We start from the raw sequence: 19991 nt of genomic DNA, 5'->3' as shown, positions 1-19991 counted from the left end.
AGTAAGCCATATCCAATCACTTTTAGACAGTAATTTGAGAGACTAACTCCACCAACTTCAATATGTGACTTCACAATTACAAAGCGCTGGACAAACCTCCCAGTAAGGAAATGGATGTTGACCAAAGTGCTTTTTTTTAATGATATTCCAAATACTGCAGTGGTTAAAGCTTTTCAGACTCTCTGCCACTTCCAAATCACCTTTTGGGGTTTTTTATTGGCTTTTTTGTTGTTGTCGTTTGTTTTTTTTTGTGCTCAAGTGACACAGAGACAAAGAGAACGCTTTTCTCATGCTAGATCCCTTCTGACATTGGGCACTTCTGCAAGGTCTTGTGCGAGAGCAGAGCTCGAGGGTGGGATCTCGTGCTTTGGCAATGGCCAAATTTTATCTCAGCCTTAGCATATGATTTTGTCTTATTCCTGGAAAAATAATTGATGTATACAGAACTGGAGCAGAGTTGGAACAAGCGTTTTGTGCTCTCCTGAGCCCCGTGAATGTGGAAATAAGTTGTTTTTGCATGTCAACCTGTGGCCTGCTGGTCTCGCCCCACCGTGCTGTGCGTCTCTGGGACGTGGCTCATCTTTGCTGGCAGACCGTTAGCTGCTCTTCTTGGAAGGAAAATGGAGTACAGGAGGGGAAGATCTACTTAATTAATCGATGCATGTGCTTGGATTTTCCCCCTCTTTTGCATTCCTGGGTTAATTCAGGTCTCAGATTGAAAGGTGAAAGCCTACTTTGAGTCTCTCCCAGGTACAGCTGCGGGGATGAGGTTTCAGATACAACGACGATGTCACCTTCGTGTTAGAGTTTGTTTAAAAAAACAGAGAAACTCATATCCTGGCAGTTTTTTTTTCCTCTTTTCTTATGCGAGACTAAGGAATATGCCCAAAGTGGAAGAGGGCGTGCCAATCCCGAAACCCTGCAGGCTGGCTTTTCTTTGTCACTTGTCTTGCGAGTATCACACTAGAAAGGAGGGGATGCTGACCCCCACGGGTGGAGACCTGGGAAGGGAAGACTTTGGAGTGGGAACGCTCCGGCATGCGTCCAGCCCTGGTTGAAATCCACCTTGAGAAGAGTTGCCTGTGAGATAGCGCTGCGTTAGCAGGGACGTTGGCTCTCCTGGCCGGAGGGGGAAGCTGGGTGGGATACGCTTAGCTCTGTAAGGAGCTGAGATAGTTTCACTTCCCTTCGCATTAATGACACAATTACTCACTTCTCTTAAGCAGAACGGCAGCAGGAAGGGAGTACGTGTGACTACAGATGGGAATAGTTTTTCTTGCCACAATTTGCATTGCTGAATGATGTCACGGCAGTGACTTGTCCATACCTTCTCCTTCTGGTGACTTAAAGCCTCCAGTCCTGACAGTTTTGTGCTAAAAACACTAAAAATGTGCTGGACTAGATGGGTTGGGTGGTTTTACTGCTTTTAATGGTTTATTTTATGGTACAGTACGAAACTGAGATCAATTTATCCACATCTGGAAATCCTGTGGGAAAAACTTGGGCAACGCTTTCAGGTCTAGGCACAACCGAAGACCAAACTGTAGATGTAAGCAACCTGGTCGTGGGGCTTTCCAGCTCTTGAGGAGATCTGGGAGGAAGGGTCTATTGTCTTCTCTGGCTCCGGGCACTTACTTCTCCTGCAGAGGCATTGCAAGCAGTTCTCTAGAGCATCTGGACTTCCAGTAGTGTTTATCACAGATCATGACTCGGAAGAGAGTGGATGCACTTGGCTTCCAGTTGCTACAGGAATAGAGTTCTGCTGCTTCAGCATCTGATGCGTCCTGCTGCGTGCTCCGCTCTGAAGACCTTGTGATCTGGATGCTCTGCCGCTCTCCGAGGGGGAGGTCCGCTTCAGCGTGGTGGTGGATCCCTTGTGCAGACCTCAAACCCTCGGCCTGGGAAAGGTGGGCGGGTGAAGGCTACGAGAGGCGGCAGGAGCTCAGCCGCAGGGTGGGCTTGGCCACATGTGCGGGCGAGCAGAGGGGGAAATGAGATCACTTCTGCGGCTCTCCCTTCTACAGCCCGCTTCCTCCTCATTTACATCTTGCACGCTCTCAGATGTGGGAGAAGGAAGAGTGGCGACCGCAGGGATGGAGCTGCCTGGGCTTGGACCTGCCTGCGGGAGGGGAACCGGGGTGCAGCCTCTCCCCCCCGGCACGGGGGTCCGGGAGGCGGCTGTGGCTGAGCCGCTGACCAGCTCCCCCCTTCCCTTCCCGCACAGCGCTGCGCTCTTAGAAACATGGTTTTGCTTTCTACTAAGACCTATTTCTGCCTTTCTTCTGAGCCCCGTAGAGGATACTTGCACTTTTTGGAGACTAAATGGCCAAAGGCAGGATCCTCTCTGAAAATTGCTGCTGTGGGGCTCCTGGTTGGTGTCCAGGGCCTTGGTCAAATGTCCTCCAAGCCCAAAGGCCTCGTTTTCCCAATTGCTCCTGCCGGAAGCTCACCCGGGTCCCTGCGGGCTCATTGCACATTGTCAGGCTGGTGGGGTTATTTCCTTCCCCCTCCTCCCCGAGCTCATGCAGCCCCAATGTCTGCAGGTGTTGGCAACCAGTGCGTTGCCGCAAAGGCGGGCGAGCAAGCCCTGCGCTCTGCTTACAACAACCCAGAACTAATTCTGGGTTCAAAGAAGTCATCTCTTTTCCCCCTCTTTCCATCAGAAAACCTGGCAAGAGCTAGGAGACCCCTGAAAATGAGGGAGGAAATGTGAGCTTGGTTGTGGATAAAACGGGTGATCGTAGAGCGAGAGCCAGCCCGGGAGTGGGGGCTGCCGCTGGGGAGGGAGCGGGAGCGAGGTGGTGGGGTCACCCGCAGGAGGACGCTCAGGCTACGAGGCGTTCCCAGGCACATGAGCCGCTGCAAAACCAGAACCCGGAAGCTTTAGCGGCTCGTGCCAGTGCCAGCATGTGAGTTTCACTGGAAGAAAACCGAGCGTGGCTAGGCAAACAGGTTGTTTGGCTACAGCTGGGGAAGGGCGGGGGGGGGGGGGAAGAAGATTTTGAAAGCTGATTATAAATTGTTGATTTTTGTTTCTTGGTTTCCCCGGCAAGAAATACACCGGAGGGGAGCTGTGCTGCTCGCAGAGCTCCGGTTCAGCTGCAGCGCTGGGGCTGTAGAGATGCCCGTGCTCACGTAGGTCGATGCATCCGCACCATCCTGTGATGGGGCACAGCCTTTGTTATTCCCTGGGGGTAAACTGGGTGGATTCCCATTGAGAAATTTAGCCAGGTGAACTTCCAGAGCTGTAGTTTGAAGTTAAGCCGTCCAGCTGCCCACTTCAGCTTTTCCCTTTTAGGCACATACCGAATGATCTGTTTTCTTTCTTATGTTCATAGTCCATCTTAGTGGCAACTGCTGCTACTGGCAGCTTCTGAGATCCAGTAGACCTTCAGCTTCCCTTGTTTTATCCAGAGCAGGTGATTAAATTAAATAACTTCTTCACTTGTGTCTTCTTGATATCTTTGCGCTGCCTGTGCACACTTCAGCCAAGCAGCAAACGATAATTTGATGTGGGTTTTAAAGATAAAATTTGAATTTTCTGTAATTTTTGGAGTTGCTGCTGAGCACAGTGCCTGGGATTGAACGGCTGGAGGGAGATGCTGGTCTTCACCCTGTGGCCGCTCCTCCCTTTTTGATGAGGTCCAACAGGCGAGATGCTGCTGGCGATGGGGTCGATCGCTCAACTGGTTCAGTTTGCGGTTTCCCATGAGCCTGGCGATCGTGATGTTTCTGTAGGTATTTAAGCCCTCCCAGGCTCATTTCCCAGAGCGGCTGGTTCTTCTCCCCATCTCTTTTTCCCTTTGCAGGAGTGCTCTCTGCATCATCTCCTTGTTGGGCAAAATGCTGGAGACCGAGCAGCGCCGGAGGCTTTCCGGGAACACTTAGCGCCGTCGTGCCTTGCAGAACAACTTGTTTAATTCTCTCCAGTTCTCCATGGCAGTGGGAGTAGAGGAAGGCCACGGAGAAACACTTCTGTTTCACTTTGCCTCGACTCATCCGAGAGTGTGGTCCTGCTGGTGTGTGAACCGTGAGTGACTTTTCTCTTGGTTCTTCCACTAAAATAAATCACATTTCCTGCAGGAAAATGAGGGGGATGCCGAGGTGCAGCGATAGGGTTGCTGTTTTCTGTTGCAGTTTCTCCTTTCCCCTGTGGTCCTGTGCTGGGTGCAGCGGTCCAGGGGCGACTGGGAGACTGCCCTCTCGTTGCAACTTTTCTCTTGGTTTGTGCTTGACAGTTCGGGGTTGTTAACTGGTGGGGGGGAATGGTTTGGAGGGAAGAGGAGGTGGGAGGAATGGAGGAAGCTCACAGGGTGTAAAACCCTGTGGGGATTCCCAGTCGTCTCCTACAGCTGCAGGAATTGCAGCTGCAGGAATTGCAGCTGCATGTGTGGACACGGCTCCAAGTGGCTGAATCTCCTTCAATTTAATCCACCTGCACTGTTGAGGTGAATTGGAGCTTCATGAAGAGCTGATCAGACCAGCAGCTCCTGGCAGCTTAACCCTTATTCCTTTACTGTGCTGAGATTAAAAAAAAAAAAATAAATTAAAACCCTCAAAGCACACATCCAGTCCTTCCTGGGAGGGCTGGGTGAGGGCACGATGCTGCTTAAGAGGAAGAGGAGGGGAGCCAGCAGCAGCTTCGGGACGTTTTCAAAACCATCCGGCCCGCAGGATGTGGGGAAAGTGTGAAAAGTGATACTCCTGCCAGCTGCGCCAGCGCCGAGCCTCTGCGGGGAGGACAGGGTGGGCGAAACGTGGCCGGGCGGTGCGGGGGCTCTCCCATCCCACGGTGTCCCGTCAGCGAGCACCTTTGCTGCTAGGGAAAGGGGTTTACGCCGGCGTGGCTTCGGCCAGCCAAAGCGATGGGCTGGGGATGAAGCAGGAGATGAAGCACATTGTTTTCTTTCCCGGTACCTCCTGCAGAGAGGAAGCTGGTTTGACCCTTTGGACACCACCTTGTTTGGTGGCACTGCATGAAGGAATCTCATGGGAAGGTCTCCCAGGATCCTCCAGGTGACCCGAGAGTGGAGTATTGCCGCACGTGAGGATGCTCGAGTTTTACGGCTTTGGGACTTCCTGGCCCTTGGGCAGATCTCTGCTGGCTCTTGGTGCGGGTTGGGCTCGTGGCAGGGTTTTGGGGATGAGGAGTCAGTTTGTAATCAGCCAGTCTCAGCCCTTCATGCAACCTCGAGCAACGCCATGGGAATTTTGGCCGGCTGTGGGACTTCTGCCATCTGCTCCGGTTCACTTGGATGAGGAGTGCTTCTCTCTTTTCCTTCTTGATTTTTATACTTCAAACTTCCTTGAAAATGGAGGAAATGAAACCGCAGGGCTTTTCCGCGAGTGACATGGGACAGCTCAGTCCCCTTCCAGAGAAGAAATGAAATTTAGGGTGAAGGCAGATAAAATATCTCCCCAGTCGTTTGTGCTGGCTGCAGGAGTTTGGGGGCCACTTGGTCTGGCAGGTGGGGATGACCCGGGCTGTGATGTCCCTTGTGGGGGTGCTTGGCGTGCCGCAGTAACACGGTTCATCTCCCGATCACTGCAGAAGGTCCTGTCGGTGCTGGTGCCTGGGACCTGGAGAATGGACCTTGCAGGGTGGTACCTGCTGATCCCACTGGACAGCGTGCTGTTGCAGGGCTGAATCCTTTCTCCGTAGTTTTGAACCCTTTCCCAGCTAGGTAAATCCAGGCAAACTGTTTTTCCCACTCAGCGGCTGGATTTGCTGGGGATTTGCGGGAGGACCTTGGGAGAGGAGGGGAGACATGGGGTGGGAAGGGAGACTGAGGGTGAGGAAGAAGGGGTCCTCCCTGTTCATATTGCCTTGGAAATGTGTTTTTTTTGTCTCTCTCTGCATCAGCAGTTGTGGGAAAAGCCATTTATGCTGACGTTGACAAAGGGATTGGCACTTGGGAGGTCCCTGTATCCGGATGGGTCTGACTTGCACCCTGGGTTTCCCGAAATCCCGAGCCACCCCAGGAAACCCAAAGGTCTGTGGGCGGTGGGATCTGAGCATCCCAAATCTCACCTAGACGACGCAAGGGGCTTGGCCGCTGGTGTCCCAAAGTGGGGACTCAACATCTGGGGACATGTTCAACCTCACCTTGGGATGTGACGGGAAATGACAGCACCTTCTTCTTCCCCTGCGGGAAGCGCATCCCTTGGCTCCTGTCGAAGCCCCTGTGCTGGGTGCTGGAGGCAAGCGGGGAACTAGAGGGACACAATGGGAGTAGGTCCCATGCAGGGGAGAGCTTTTCTCCAGCCCCAGCAGGTCGGTGGCATGGCTCCGCAGGCGAGAAACCCCCCCTGGTCACTAGCTCTGCTGCCTGAAACCCCTTGCAGGGGTGTTGCTGCTGGAGCTGTTGCAGAGGAGTCGAGGTGTAAGGGTCGTCCCCAGTGCTGGCTTGTCCCCGGGAACAGTGGGGAAAGCCAGGAGCTGCGGGGGCCGGTTTTCCCTGGCATCCCCCTCCCTGCCTGCCCGGCCCCCGCGGTTCCTCCTTGCTGGGGAGCTGGTGCGAGTGCATGACCCGGGTTGTAAGTGCTGAGATCAGTAAGCGAAGTGCCTGGCCGCGCTCTCTGCCTCCATGTGACTGCAGTTTCCGTTAGCTCCTTCCGCAAAGGCTATATTAGTGCTAAGCGAGAAAACGGGTGGGAGAGAAACCCAACAGGTCGCCCCTACCCTTGGCCCCAAGACACCCCCTCCCCCCCCTCCCCTCCCCGAGCGCAGCCGGAGGGGCCGCCTGCTGCAGGATGAGCTGTGGCAAACCCCGCGCGCCGCCCCACGTGGTGAGTAATCGCCCCCCGATACCTTTACTGGGGAGGGGGGAGCCCCGACAGGGGTTTTTTTTTGGGGAGCCCCCCTCACCAGCTTGAAGATCCGCGGTGGCTGTGTGTCGCTGATGCCCACGCTTGCAAGAGCCGCGGCTGCGTGGGCTGGTGGTGGGGCTGGTGAGCGCTGTGGGGAGCACCCTGGGTGCTCCCAAACCTCTCGCGTGTGGGCTCCTGTGCAGGGCTGCAGGCAGGGGTTTCCTGCCCATCCTGCTGCCTGATCTCCTGGCCGGGCAGGCGCCATCCCTGCAGCCCCAGGGAGGAACGTGGGAGGATGGAGGACCTTCTGAGGTTGCGGGAGGCCAAGGGTGGGTGGCAAAGAAAGGCTGATCTGGATGATCAGCCAGTGTGAGATTTAGATTAGATATGAGGAAGAAATTCTTCACTCTGAGAGGGGTGAGCCCCTGGCGCAGGTTGCCCAGAGAAGCTGTGGCTGCCCCATCCCTGGAGGTGTTCAAGGCCAGGTTGGACGGGGCTTGGAGCAACCTGGTCTTAGTGGGAGGTCTCCAACCCAAACCATTCTATGATTCTGCGGAGGGGTTCAGGGGGCCAAAGGTGAGGCAGAGCTATAGCCCCTGTTTTTTTGGGGTCCCTCTCCTGCTACCGTGCATGGGCATGAGGCGCCGCTGGAGACCAAGGGCTTGGGAGGGCACAAGCTGCTGTGTGTCAGCTCTGCTCTGGGGAAGGGAGGCTTCCTCTCCATCCCCACCAGATTTGATAAGACACTGGCTTCACGCTTTTGTCTGTCCCAAGGAAGGAGACAACCCAGGACGTGTCTCCTGCTCCCCCTGTGCTGTGAGGCTCCGGCTACCTGGGCTGCCAAAAATAACCCCCTCTTTCTTCTTCAAGCACTGGCAGTTATGAAAACGCCGCTTGCCGAGCACTCGCCGAGACCTCGCTGCTCATTTGCCTGAGGTTCAGCTTTTCCCCAGATGCAAATGCTGTCAACTCCGTTTCCACCAAGTCAGTAAAAGGGCACCTTGCGCTGGAGAGCCTCCGCTTCCCCGGGAGGATCTCCGGCAGGGATGGGTGCTGGAGGGGACTCGGTGGTGGTTGGGTCGGTGTCCCCTGGGGAGAGTGTTTGGCACCGGAGAGGGGGGGCGGGAGCCCTGGCAGTGGTGGGGAAGCCTCTGCTCGAGGGTTGCAGTTCAGTGGCGTTTGCGAGCAGCTGTGCAGCGACGATGGTGCCTTTCCCACGTGCGTTACCCTGTGCGGGGACCGGCTGCCACCTCCCTGTCCCTTCTCCTGCCCTCCAGTCTCTCCTTGGTGGACCTCCACAAGGGCTCCTGCTGGGGCGGGTGGGCTCGGTGCCGGGGCTTTTTGCCGTTTCCCCATGGGCAGCTCGTGGTGGCCCAGGTCTCGTGGGGCACGGTGGCCACCACTATGGCATGTTGGCAGCCCAGCGCTCCTGGGGGTGACAACAGGAGCTGTGCACCTGCCTGCAGGCAGCAGCCACGGGCAGGAGGCCGGCCATGCACAAGGATCACCGCTGCCATGATGGGCTCCTTGGGAACACCTGGGCCTTTCGGGAAGAGCGGTTTGCAGCTTTTAACTTTCTCACCTCTGTCTCCATCTCTGCAGGAGTGCCACCGCTGAGATGGAGGCCCCGCTCCCTGGTCTCTCCCTGCTTCTGGTCCTCCTGGCAGCGGAATGGGGAAGCGGGGCAGTCGCAGCCTGGGCAACATCTCCCGGCGGCTGTGAGCTTGTAAGTCCTCTCTTGCAAACCCTCACCCTTCTGACTGCTTGGTCCTGTCCTGCAAAGCCCAGGTGCTTCAGCATCTCCAGACCTTTCCCCTCCCAGCTACTGGCTTAGCTAAGGGGTGGACTGGAGTGCCAAGGCTCTAACCGTAGACCCACCTCCTCCATCCTCACTCTGCTCCCCAAACTTCTCCCTCCTCTGCCCCCCATCTCCTGCCTCTAAGAGCAGTGTTACATATCCACTTCTTGCTTTAGGTGCAGAGCACCGCGGACTGCACCAGGAGATGGCTGAGCTCTGTCCCAGGAAATCTTCGAGGTGATATCGAGGAACTGTTGCTTGATGACAACACTATCCAGATTCTGGGCAATGCCTCTCTGCTCTTGTACCACCAGTTGCGGTGTCTCAGCTTGACCAAGAACCGGCTGGAGATCATTGAGCCCGGTGCCTTCCTTAGCAGCCAAGGCCTCCATGTGCTCTCCTTGGCAGACAACCTCCTCTTCACCAACTACTCACTGACAGCAGCTGCTCTTTCCACTCTGCCAGCCTTGAGGACGCTGGATCTAGCTGGGAACCGCCTCACTGAGGACATGGTATCAGTTTTGGTCTTGAACCTGTCTTCCTTGCAGTCCTTGTCTGTTGCCAGGAACATCATCATGAGGCTGGACTCGTCCGTCTTCACGAACCTGACACAACTGTTGGAGCTGAACCTGGAGAAGAACTACATCTTTGAGATTGACCAAGCTTTTGAAGGGCTGCAAAGACTACAGAGGCTCAACGTAGCTTACAACTACCTCCCATGCGTAGTGGAGTTCGGCCTGACCCAGCTCAGGGTGCTCAACGTCAGCAACAACGTCATTGAGTGGTTTCTGGCCCTGGAAAGTGATGACCTCTTTGAGCTGGAGGTGTTGGACCTGTCCCACAACCGCCTCCTCTTCTTCCCTGTGTTGCCCCGGCAGAGCAAGCTGCACTCCTTGCTGCTGAAGGACAACGAGATGAGCTTCTACCAGCGCCTCCCCAACGGCACATCCCTGGCACATGTCACGGTGCAGTTCCTGCTCATTGATGGCAACTCCACCAACATCACGACGGTCAGCCTCTGGGATGAGATCTGCCACAGCAACCTCTCCTCCCTGCGCCTCCTGGACATGAGCCAGAACCAGGTCTGGTACCTGCCGGAGGGCTTCCTGGCCCAGATGCCCTCCCTGACCCACCTGAAGCTCAACCAGAACTGCCTGGAGACATTTCACCTCTCAGAGGGGGACCCCTTAGCCATGCTGATGGAGCTGGACCTCAGCCAGAACCAGCTGGTGGAGCTGGGGGCGGAGGCGGGTGCTGGGGACGTCCTGCCCAACCTGCAGCTCTTCAACCTCAGCACCAACAGGCTGCGGGCTCTTCCTCCTGGGGTTTTCACCTACACCAGGAAAATCGCTACTGTGGACCTCAGCCGCAACCGGGTCGACCTCTGTCCCCAGCCAGCTGTCGCAGGTGAGGTGGAGAGCCCTCCCTGTGTGGACATCAGGGGTGTCGAGACCTTGACTCATCTCTCCTTGGCTGGCTGTGGTTTGCGAGGACTGGCTGGCCACCCCTTCCAGGGGACATCGCTGATGCATCTGGACCTCTCCGACAACCACCAGGCACTGACCGGGGACCTGGAGTGGCTGCAGGACCTTGCTCTGACGCTGCGGGTGTTGTCTCTGAGGAACACCAGCCTCTCCTCCACCGCCGTGGATTTCTCTGCCTTTAACAGCCTTGTGCGCTTGGACCTGTCGGCGAACTCCTTGACTGTCTTCCCCACCTCGCTGGGCGTCCTGAAACTGCGCAGCCTGGACCTGCAGGACAACTGCCTCCCGGCCCTCCCGCCGGACATGGCGCGGACCCTGCTGGGGAAGAGCCTGCGGGAGGTCTACCTCAGCCGAAACCCCTACAACTGCTGCACGCTGGGCTGGTGGGACGCCCTGCAGCAGGTCGAGGGGTTGCACATCCCTGACGGGCGGGAGGTGACCTGCAGCTACGCCTCCCGCACGCTGAGCCCCAGGGCGCTGCCCGAGCCCGTCCTGCGGAGCTGCCGCTGGCAGACGGCCGACCTGGCGCTCCTCTACCTGGTGCTGGCTCTGCCCACCTGCCTGACGCTCCTGGTGGCCTTCGCTGTTGTCTTCCTCATGCTCAAGCAAAAGCTGCTGAAAATGGTGAAAAGCCGGTGCGGGGTATCCAACCCTTACTGATAGCTGAGGAGGAGGAGGAGGAAGGGCTCCGGAACGGTGAATGCGAGCGGGTTGTCAGGATTACACCCCCTCTCAGGCAGGTGAGATGGAGACTTGGTGGATGGAGGAGCCGGGGGTGCTGGGAGAGCTGCTGTTCCTGCTACGGATGCCCTAAAGATAACTGAAGGATGCGGGGCTGTGCCCAGTGATGGAGCCTGCGGCCGTGCTGGGCATCCTCAAGGGACATGTCTTCAGCAGAAACCTTCAACTGATGTTGGTGAGAGCCAAGCAGACGTGACACTGAACACCTCTTGGCCAAAGGGGCACAGACAGTTGCCCCCCAGAGCTGGTTTTGGCCCCCCCTTCAGGCAGTTCCTTTTATTTATTCACCCCTGTAGCCACCTCTCTGCTGCAGAACATCCTCCAGCTCTGCAACCGGCCCTCCACGTGTCGCCTCGGCAGGGAGGGACCATCACCTGGGCGCTGCAGAGAAGGGTCTCCATCGCTGCGGCTTCCCACGCTGCTCTGCCCGCAGCAGCGGCTGCCGGCACCGGCAAACGCGCGGGCAGCCCTGGGCATGCACCCGTGTGCGTGTGTGGATAAGACAGGCGTTGTCAGCAGGGCTGAAAGACACGTTTTGGGGTGTTGTTGCTTGGTTAAGTCACTATCGTGGCTAAAAGAGCCCGTTAAAAACAGCCCAAGCTGCAACGATGTAAAATACTGACTGAAAGACGTGAGAATAAATTATATCAGTATATATGATATTTTATCATAAATTTCTTTTCCTCCAGCAACTGCTGGATTAAACAGATGCAAAGGAGATAAAATAAGAGAAAGCCTTCCTCCTCGTTGTGCAAGCCCCACTCTGGCGGGCTGTCAGCTCCGGCAGCGTTGGGGGGGGGGGGTTTCCTCCACCCCAGCCCTGGTCGCAGCACGTACCGGCTCTCTCGTACCAGCAGCGCGCTACCTGGGGAAGTGCCGCTTCGTTCCTCGGAGGGCTGCTGTGGGTGGAAATGAGAAGTGATGGTGGTTTGCGCGAACTCATAAGCCCCGCTGAGAACCGGAGCGGCTTTCTCCCCGCGGCGCCCTCGGGATGTCTCCAGTGAAACGTTTGTCTGAGTTTGATGGGTACGTGGGGCACGGGGAAGCAAGCGGCGGTGCCAAGCGTGGGCATGATGGGGGCTTTGCCTGGCCTCGGATGAGCTCGGTGGGGTGTGCCGGGGGCAGCGTCCTCCCCAGCGCGGGCGTGGGGACAGGGACCGGGGTCACTGGTGAGCCTTGCGTGGCTGATTGCTGTGCCAGGTTGGGAAAAACGGCGTAGGTTGGACCATGCTGGACCAGCTGGCAGCACCGCTGGGGCCGAGCGCTGGCAAGGCTCTGGAAACCCAGCTGTCAAATCTGTCTCAGCAAACGGCCGCTTTCTGGCCCTATTTTAGACCGAAATAGCCAAAACCAAATTAGGCCCCAGCTGGGGAATCCCTCAACCTATTTCAGCCGTTCTTTTGCCCGTAAGCCGCATGCCCGAGGGACAACAGTGACCTATAAATAAGTCCCTGTGATGTCCTACGGTGGGTCTGTCCTACGGCGGGTCTGCGCCGGCACTGGGTACCACAGCCGTGTTTCGATGTCTCCACGCTGGCAGGGTGCCCTTGTGAGCACCCCACTCCCTGGGGCCATTTCTCCCCCCGCTGTGGGTGCCGGGTCCAGCCTCGGAGGGTGGATGTGTGTGCTTCCTCCACTGCCGTGGCCGCCGCTGCTTCTCCTTTTGGCAGGGGGATGTGGGGCCCAACAATGGCCATGCACGTAGGTGGGAACCCGGGCACCCGGCACTGCCTGGGGCATGGATAAATCACGGGTGTTCTTGCTCATATTGAGCCGATGTGGGGGATACTCAACGCTCCTCCATCACGGAAGGGGTTAGAAGCTTTGCCTGGGCACGGTGCCAGGAAAGCCGAGGCTCACCCAGAGCAGGGACGTGCAAGGGATGTCAGGGCAACAAGATGAGCTTCCACTTTTAGAGTGGCTCGTGTCCTTACAAAGCTGATGTTCATCATCTTTGCAAGGTCACAGAGATCAGGGGAGGTCCTCAATGACTGGAGAAAGGGGAATGTCGTACCCATCTTCAGTAATGCCCAAAAGGACATCATGGGGAGCAGCAGGATTGTCACCCTTGTGTTGGGAAAACCATGGAATGTGCTTTTTTGAAGCACATTTCTAGAAGAGGGTAGCTGGGAGCAGTCGGTGTGGATTGACTGAGGGTAAGTCATGCCCAACCAACCTGCTTGCCCCTCACGACGAAACGGCTGGAGCTGTAGGCAGGGGGAGAGCAGTGGGTACCATTTCCCTCAACTTCAGTACAACTTTCAATAGTCTATCCCTTAACGTTCTGGTATCCGAGTGAGGATGTCACGGTCTGGATGAGTGGGCAACCAGGTAAAGATCAGTTGGGTGATCAAGCAGAGAGCATAGCAGTTAGTAGGACACGCTCTACCAGGAGGCTGGTGAGGAGACACATATGGTAGGGGTCTGATCTGGGATCTGTCCTGTTTGATGTCTTTGTCCATCATCTGGAGGAGGCCACGGAGCGCCTTCGTGTCAAGCTCACAGATGAGCCCAAATTGGGAGGACCAGTTGATACTGGGTAGGACTGCCATCCTGAAGGACCTGGGTGGGCTGGAGGAATGCACCAGCAAGAACTTCACCATACAGGGGAAGTAATCACCCCTGTCAACTCAGCACTCATTAAACCTCACGTAGAACTCAGCTGGTGAGGACAGCCGTACCTGGGGAGGGGGTGCAGGCTCCATCCTGTGAGCCCTGCCAGGACGGAGCCGGGTGCAGGCTGGCCTGACCCCTGGGCAGGCAGGCTGTGGAGCAGAGGTCCCCACGTGTCCCCTCCCACCTAAGCGGGAGATCTTTTATATGCTGTCACGTTGCAATTTTTGGCTGGAAACAGAGCGAGGCTTGTGTCGGAGATCTACAAACCCCTTGGTGGGTGGAAGAACTGAGTCAGGTCTTATTTAAACTTTTGGCAAATAAGGCATCAGCTTCCATTTCTCTTCTGAACTGAAGATTGCCTTGGACAAACATAAGCTCACTCATCTTTTCCAGTGATGACAAAGTACAGTGGTTTAATTGACACCCGTTTCAGATTTTTCACGGAACCGGCTCTATCATTTCAGTGTGTAGGAGGAGAGCTCTTCCAAACCCCAGCTTCTGCGCTATGATACGATGTCTTATTGCTAAAATGGACAGTTTTAAAATAATCTGTGGTTGCAAGAAGGAAGACAGGAACTAAACTAGTCTTGGAGGCACTTTACAGCTCCTCTTGGTTACCTCAGGCATCAGTTTGCTGAGGCGACTCAATTTGGGATGAAGGCCCGTCCCACTCACAGCCACACAGATACAGAGCGCCAAAGCCTGGGAAGCTTTTGGAGTTGCATAATTTTCTAAAGAATCCTAAATTTAGTCCTCCAATTCTTACAAGAGAGCAGGATCTGGCTAGGACCAGCCAGCTGAGGTAGACAAGGGGATTAAAAACTTCAGGATAGGAATCATCTACTTGGATTTGTGCAAAGTGTTTGACACTGTCCCACATGATATCCTGGTCTCTAAATTGAAAAGACATGGATTCAACAAATGGACTACTCAGTGGATAAAGAACTGGCTGGATGGTCACACTCAAAGAGTTGCGATCAATGGCTCGATGTCCAGGTGGAGAGCAGTGACAAGTGGTGTTCCTCAGGGGTCGGTACTGGGGCCTGTACTGTTCATCTTTGTCGGTGACATGGACAGTGGGGTCCAGTGCACCCTCAGCAAGTTTACCCATGATACCAAGCTCTTTGGCGAGGTAGACACGCTGGAGGGGAGGGATGCCATCCAGAGGGACCTGGACAGGCTGGAGAGGTGGGCCCAAGCCAACCTCATGCAGTTCAACAAGGCCAAGTGCAAGGTCTTACATCTGGGTCAGGGCAATCCCAAGCACAAATCCAGGCTGGGTGGGGAATGGCTGGAGAGCAGCCCTGAGGAAAAGGACTTGGGGGTGCTGATTGATGAGAAGCTCAACATGAGCCAGCAGTGTGCGATTGCAGCCCAGAAGGCCAACTGTATCCTGGGCTGCATCAGAAGTGTGGCCAGCAGGTCAAAGGAGGTGATTCTGCCCCTCTACTCCACTCTCGTGAGATCCCACCTGGAGTACTGCATCCAGCTTGGGAGTCCCCAACATAAGAAGGACATGGACCTGTTGGAGTGTGTCCAGAGGAGAGACACGAGGATGATATGAGGGCAGGAGCACCTCTCCTATGAGGAGAAGCTGAAAGAGTTGGGGCTGTTCAGCCTGGAGAAGAGAAGGCTCCGGGGAGATCTTATTGTGGCCTTCCAGTACCTAAAAGGGGCCTACAGGAGAGCTGGGGAAGGACTTTTTACTGGGGCATGTAGCGATAGGACGAGGGGGAATGGCTTTAAACTGAAAGAGGGCAGGTTCAGATTGAACATTAGGAAGAAGTTTTTCACTTTAAGGGTGGTAATGCACTGGAACAGGTTGCCCAGAGAGTCTGTTGAGGCCCCATCCCTGGAGGTTTTCAAGGCCAGGCTTGACGTGGCCTTGGGCAACCTGGTCTAGTGGGAGGTGCCCCTGCCTATGGCAGGGGGGTTGGAACTCGATGATCTTCAAGGTCCTTTTCAACCTAAACCATTTTATGATTCTGTGATTCTATAAGTAAAATACTCGTTTGCGGAGATGAACTTCTCAGTCATCATCAAGACATTATGGAGAGGACTTTTTTCCTGTAGCTTTACTTGTCGCGTCAGGTTCTCCTCTAGCCTGATTTCGAGTGAGCCAGGAACTGTAGTCCGATGTGGTGGCAGGGTTAAAGGTTTTGTTTTATTCTAAAACCACTCCCAGCCTTTGTGACCTTCTACCACGCTATTTTTTTTCGGATAGTTTAAGCACATTTTCCCAGAACTGAGCACTTACTGCGCAAGCATCATCTAGTAGTACGAGGAAGCAAAACACCTCACTTCATCAGCTTGAAATCACTGTATTTTTAATAGTATTTTCAAGACCAACTTACTTTCTAGATATCCTGTTTCTTAAATATAAGGATTTATATTTGCATAAGCTGAAGCTGGAGAATTAAGCGTCACTCAGGAAATGCAAGAGTAATATTCTCAATGCACTGTTGATTTATCCAGAGAGACTAATATCTATTTAACATTCCAACAAGTAATAATAAATACCAGATGCATACAATAAAGCTTTAACATTGCTTTCAAGACATAAATATTTAACACTTCATTTTCAGACGAAGCTAAATAGTAATCACAGCAAGGCAAGCTGGGGAGGTTTTCAGCCAAAGCTGACTGAAATGTAAAGAAGTGAAAGAGTAAATAATTTAAAATTATTTTAGGTCCTCATCTGTAGGAAAAGACGTTTTTTAGTCTTTTTAGCTGAACCCAATAAGTTCAGCTGCCCGATTTCCATTTCATCGAGTCTGGCTTTTTAAACCTGGAATTGCCGTAGCATCTTTGGCCTTGGTTTCTCTGTCGCCAATGTAATGTGCATCAATGGCATGACCTGAAAATGATGCGGTAGGATACGTCCGCTGACATCATTCTCTCTGTCAGGACTGTGAGATCTGTCTCTGAACAGTCCATCCGAGACATCTTTGTCTGGAATCAGATTTCTTCCCCTGACTCCACGTCCCAGCCACAGGACTCCAGCTGCTCATCCTGTGGAAACTCAACCTCAATGTCATAGACGAAATCTGGGTCATCCTTCTTCTTCCTGTTCTTTTCGAAGAGCTCATCCATGATGCTCTTCCTTTTGGCTAGTTCCTTGTCGTCTAGTTTGTTCAGATCCTCTTCTGGGTCAATGGTCTCTTCCTGCCGAAACTTTTCCAAGCTCTCAGCCAGGCTCTCTCCTCCCAGATGACCTTTCAGCAAACTGTACAGCTTCTGGAGCTGACGCAGTGAGACTCCTTCTAGGTAAGCCTTGTGCCGAGGGTTATTCTTCAGCTGCTCGGCAGCCAAGCCGCAGTCTAAAAAGAAAGCCACCAGGAAAAATTACACCTGCAAACAAATCCCTTCCCATAAACAGATCCTCTTCTCCCAAACCCTCACAAGCGAGGCCTCCAGACTTAGCAGAGCCATGACTTGGGTTAAGATGAAGCCCTGGGGTCCTCGGGGGAGACAGTCTTACCCCAAATCAACCCCTCTCTGCACTCCCTGCATGCTGGTGAGAAGCCACCCAGCGGTCACTAAAAATGCTGTTACCAACTAGCTGTTCCTCTCCCTTGTGTCTGGAGAGGACTTGGGGAATGCTACAAGTAACACACTGCACCTGAGAACTTGGAGAAATTTCGGACAGGCATGATGCGCTGGCGAGTCTTCTCCTTGCTGTCGTCTTTGTAGATCAGGATGATGGATGGAGGCTGAAAGCTGATGCCGCACTTCTTTGCAACGTAAGTCATTACAGTAGCTCTTGCTGCTGACTGAAGCGTGGTCAGCTGTATCAGAGGTGTCCTCAGCGATGTCAAAGCTCACTGAAAAACAGGAAAAGAAAAAAGGGAAAGAAAGAGTGAGGGTCTCCCAGTCCTGTTCTTTTTATCAGGGTTAGAGTGACCCATCTTCAGCAAAACCAATGCAGTCAGGGTGTAAACCTCCCCGATTTCAGTGGGAAATTTCCACTCTGTGAGGCGGGTGCCAGGGCGCAGAGTGACTCCCAACTCCTGGTTTACACCTTTGTCACTACTCAGGCTTTGAACCGGGATTACCTATACACACACATTAATGTTTTGGTCTGCTAGCTAAGTAAAATAGTGCATAGTCAAGTGATACCTAAAAGACTTTTTTTTTTTTTAATATTTATTCATTTTTAAAGTGGAAAAATGCCATAAAATAGTAAATAAATATACGACAGTTTCTTCACAAACACCACTTACTGCATAGTAGATCAATTTCTCTGGAAAGCCAGGAATTATTCACCTATCAAACCCTTTTCTGCTCTAACCAGCAGGCTTTTAATTTTTTATCACCTGACAGTTCATATGAAAGCTCCAGGTGTGACTTCAGGGAGAAACCAATTTTTCTGTAAAGATACAATGATATTTTTCTGCTGTAAGCTTCTTTGAGCATATTTGAAAAGAATCTTCAGATAAAATGAAAATGTGAAATGTCTGGGAACCCCACTGAGTTTCCATAAAATTAAATCTGAATGTTGCAAGAGGTGCAACAAAGAATTTTATTATACATACTTGTCTATTATACATATTTGCTTTGAAAAGATACAAATGTACTGATATGGCTCAACTATCCTTTAGTTGTCTCTGTTTCTGTCACAAACCTCAGGATATCATACTCCTTATTTGATATTATAAGGGAGAACCTTGCATCCATAATGTTGACATCTGTAACATTGGAATTCTCCCCTTTTTTACAAGACTTTAAGAGGAGGGATACCTAGTCAGTTTTTGTAAAGCTTTCTTACAGTTTCAGAAAGACCTCAGTACAGCAGTGTATCTGTCACCAACGACAGATGGGCAGAGAAGAGATTCAGAAATAAAGGACAAAATTAATTAAACACCTTATTAGGCCACAATGAAAACATGAATTCATTTTAAAGAGAAGAGATTATGTTCAACTGTTTACTCCTCCTCAAACTAAAATACACCATCGATGAAACTGAAAAGCTGAGAGTTCACAAGGGACATGCGGGAATGCTTTTTACACAGCACATTCCCACCAGTACAGCTTAACCTATAAAACGTTCATGAAGGTCAAGAACGTCAGAAGATTTGAAAATGCCGAGCTGCTGCCTGTGTGCGCATGGAGGAACTGGGAAGTTTTGCCTTACTTAAAAGGTGGAGAAAGAGGGTGGGTGGGGAGGAAGGGCTGACTGACCCACAACACATACGGCTGTGTTTATACAAATGGCACAAACATACTGTATGCACTAGAATTTCATTTTAAAGTAAGGACTATTAAACTCTCAAGCACTAGTGCGTTGGTCAGCTACCACATGAATGCGGTTAGGAAGTTAATCCATAATTATCCTTTTTACTCTGGAGCATTTTGTCTTGCAAGAGGAGAGGGGGAACGTCAGGCTGACTGACAGCGTCGACTTCTCTTTTTCTGCCTTACCACATTTGTCCGCACCCAAAATGCTCTCGAGACCGCCTCAGCCATCAGCCCTGCCCATGGCTCTGCCCCCTTTTCCAGTCAGATGAAATATTAGAGGAGACTTAAAAGATCCAGATCTGCTGCAGATCCTCTTTCCCGGCTTAGTGTACAACACTGAACGCATGTGTTATTTTTCTTTTGGTTTTAAGTAAGTGAAAACCTGCCAAATGTGAAAGGTTATCTCCTTCTCCCACTACCCTACAGACTGCAGTAAGGCAAAGTAAGAAATTATATACCCCAAATTAACGTATGTCTCCAAATCAAGAAAAATTGCTTTAATCTTCAAAAGCTACTTTGAAGCCGAGCTGAAAAGTCTTCCTCCTTTGTTAAAAACCACATAGGAAAGAGTTCAAATTTGCAGTAAAGTTCTCAATACTGAAAATTAACCACAGCCACTATACCTTTTGCTTTTATACAGTTCTATGAGTTGGGGAGAAAAGCAGAAGTCTCTCCAGAGCCGCTTTCACCATCTTAAAATGAGAAATGAGGCTTCAAACCAAACTGGCTTTTGGAAGGGTCGCTGACAGAAGAGCAGGCCTCCATCTCTGAAACAGCAAAGCCGTTCTTAGGTGAGAAATACCAACATGAGATGAAGCCATAAGGATCCCCATGAAAGAGGTTACACAGGTAACGCAGGCAGAGATCTTCATTACCAGGCATGAAAGGCTGGTTTCAATAGCTCTGAAAAACAAATAGGTAAGGTTTTTCTCCCTACCAACTTCTGTGCCGCAGCAGAACTGCTTTTACCGTTAAAAAGACGCTTTTCTATTGCTCGTTTCCACCAGAGGAGCTGACCCTCAGGGTCGAGGCCTAAACGCCAAGAAGAGAATGGAAGCAGGGTAGGATTTGGTTTGTCCTTCCTGCCTCTCGCCCTTTTCCTTTTCCTTTTCCTTTTTCCTTTTCCTTTTTCCTTTCCCCTCACCTCAGGCGGTGGCGGCCTCCTCCCGGGGCCGAGGCCTACCCCACTCCACGGGGGCCTGCCCTGCGCGGTTGCCATGGCTACGGCGCCGCCGCCGGGCCCTCCCTGCCGCAGGCCCCCTCGGGGCTGCCCTCGGCAGCGCCTGCGAGACGCGGCGGCGACC

General features: G+C 53.0%; 2 protein-coding genes across 4 annotated transcripts; one reads left to right on the top strand and one right to left on the bottom strand.

Moving 5' to 3' along the window:
* Window positions 1-5796: 5796 nt before the first annotated feature.
* On the top strand, window positions 5797-11488 carry NRROS (negative regulator of reactive oxygen species). The gene is made up of 4 exons (XM_082487104.1): window positions 5797-5993; window positions 7681-7794; window positions 8413-8536; window positions 8785-11488. Exons 3-4 carry the CDS (start codon window positions 8429-8431, stop codon window positions 10750-10752), a joined length of 2076 nt encoding a protein of 691 aa, XP_082343230.1. The 5' UTR covers window positions 5797-5993; window positions 7681-7794; window positions 8413-8428; the 3' UTR covers window positions 10753-11488.
* Window positions 11489-15765: 4277 nt separating this feature from the next.
* On the bottom strand, window positions 15766-19902 carry CEP19 (centrosomal protein 19). 3 transcript variants are annotated; one of them, XM_082487016.1, is made up of 4 exons: window positions 19563-19592; window positions 19311-19454; window positions 17072-17273; window positions 15766-16769 (listed from the first exon to the last, which is right to left on the bottom strand). In XM_082487016.1, exons 3-4 carry the CDS (start codon window positions 17199-17201, stop codon window positions 16408-16410), a joined length of 492 nt encoding a protein of 163 aa, XP_082343142.1. In that variant the 5' UTR covers window positions 17202-17273; window positions 19311-19454; window positions 19563-19592; the 3' UTR covers window positions 15766-16407. The 3 variants fall into 3 exon arrangements, with proteins under 3 accessions (XP_082343142.1, XP_082343143.1, XP_082343141.1); XM_082487017.1 differs by lacking the exons at window positions 19311-19454; window positions 19563-19592 and adding an exon at window positions 19832-19902; XM_082487015.1 differs by lacking the exon at window positions 19563-19592 and having other exon boundaries at window positions 19311-19552.
* Window positions 19903-19991: the final 89 nt, after the last annotated feature.

The sequence above is a fragment of the Vanellus vanellus genome, assembly GCF_965231255.1.
Source record: "Vanellus vanellus genome assembly, chromosome: 8".
NCBI classification, from domain to species: Eukaryota; Metazoa; Chordata; class Aves; order Charadriiformes; family Charadriidae; genus Vanellus; species Vanellus vanellus.
The sequence above is the reverse complement of the archived record's forward strand: the minus strand, read 5'-3'. Positions and strand labels throughout refer to the sequence as shown.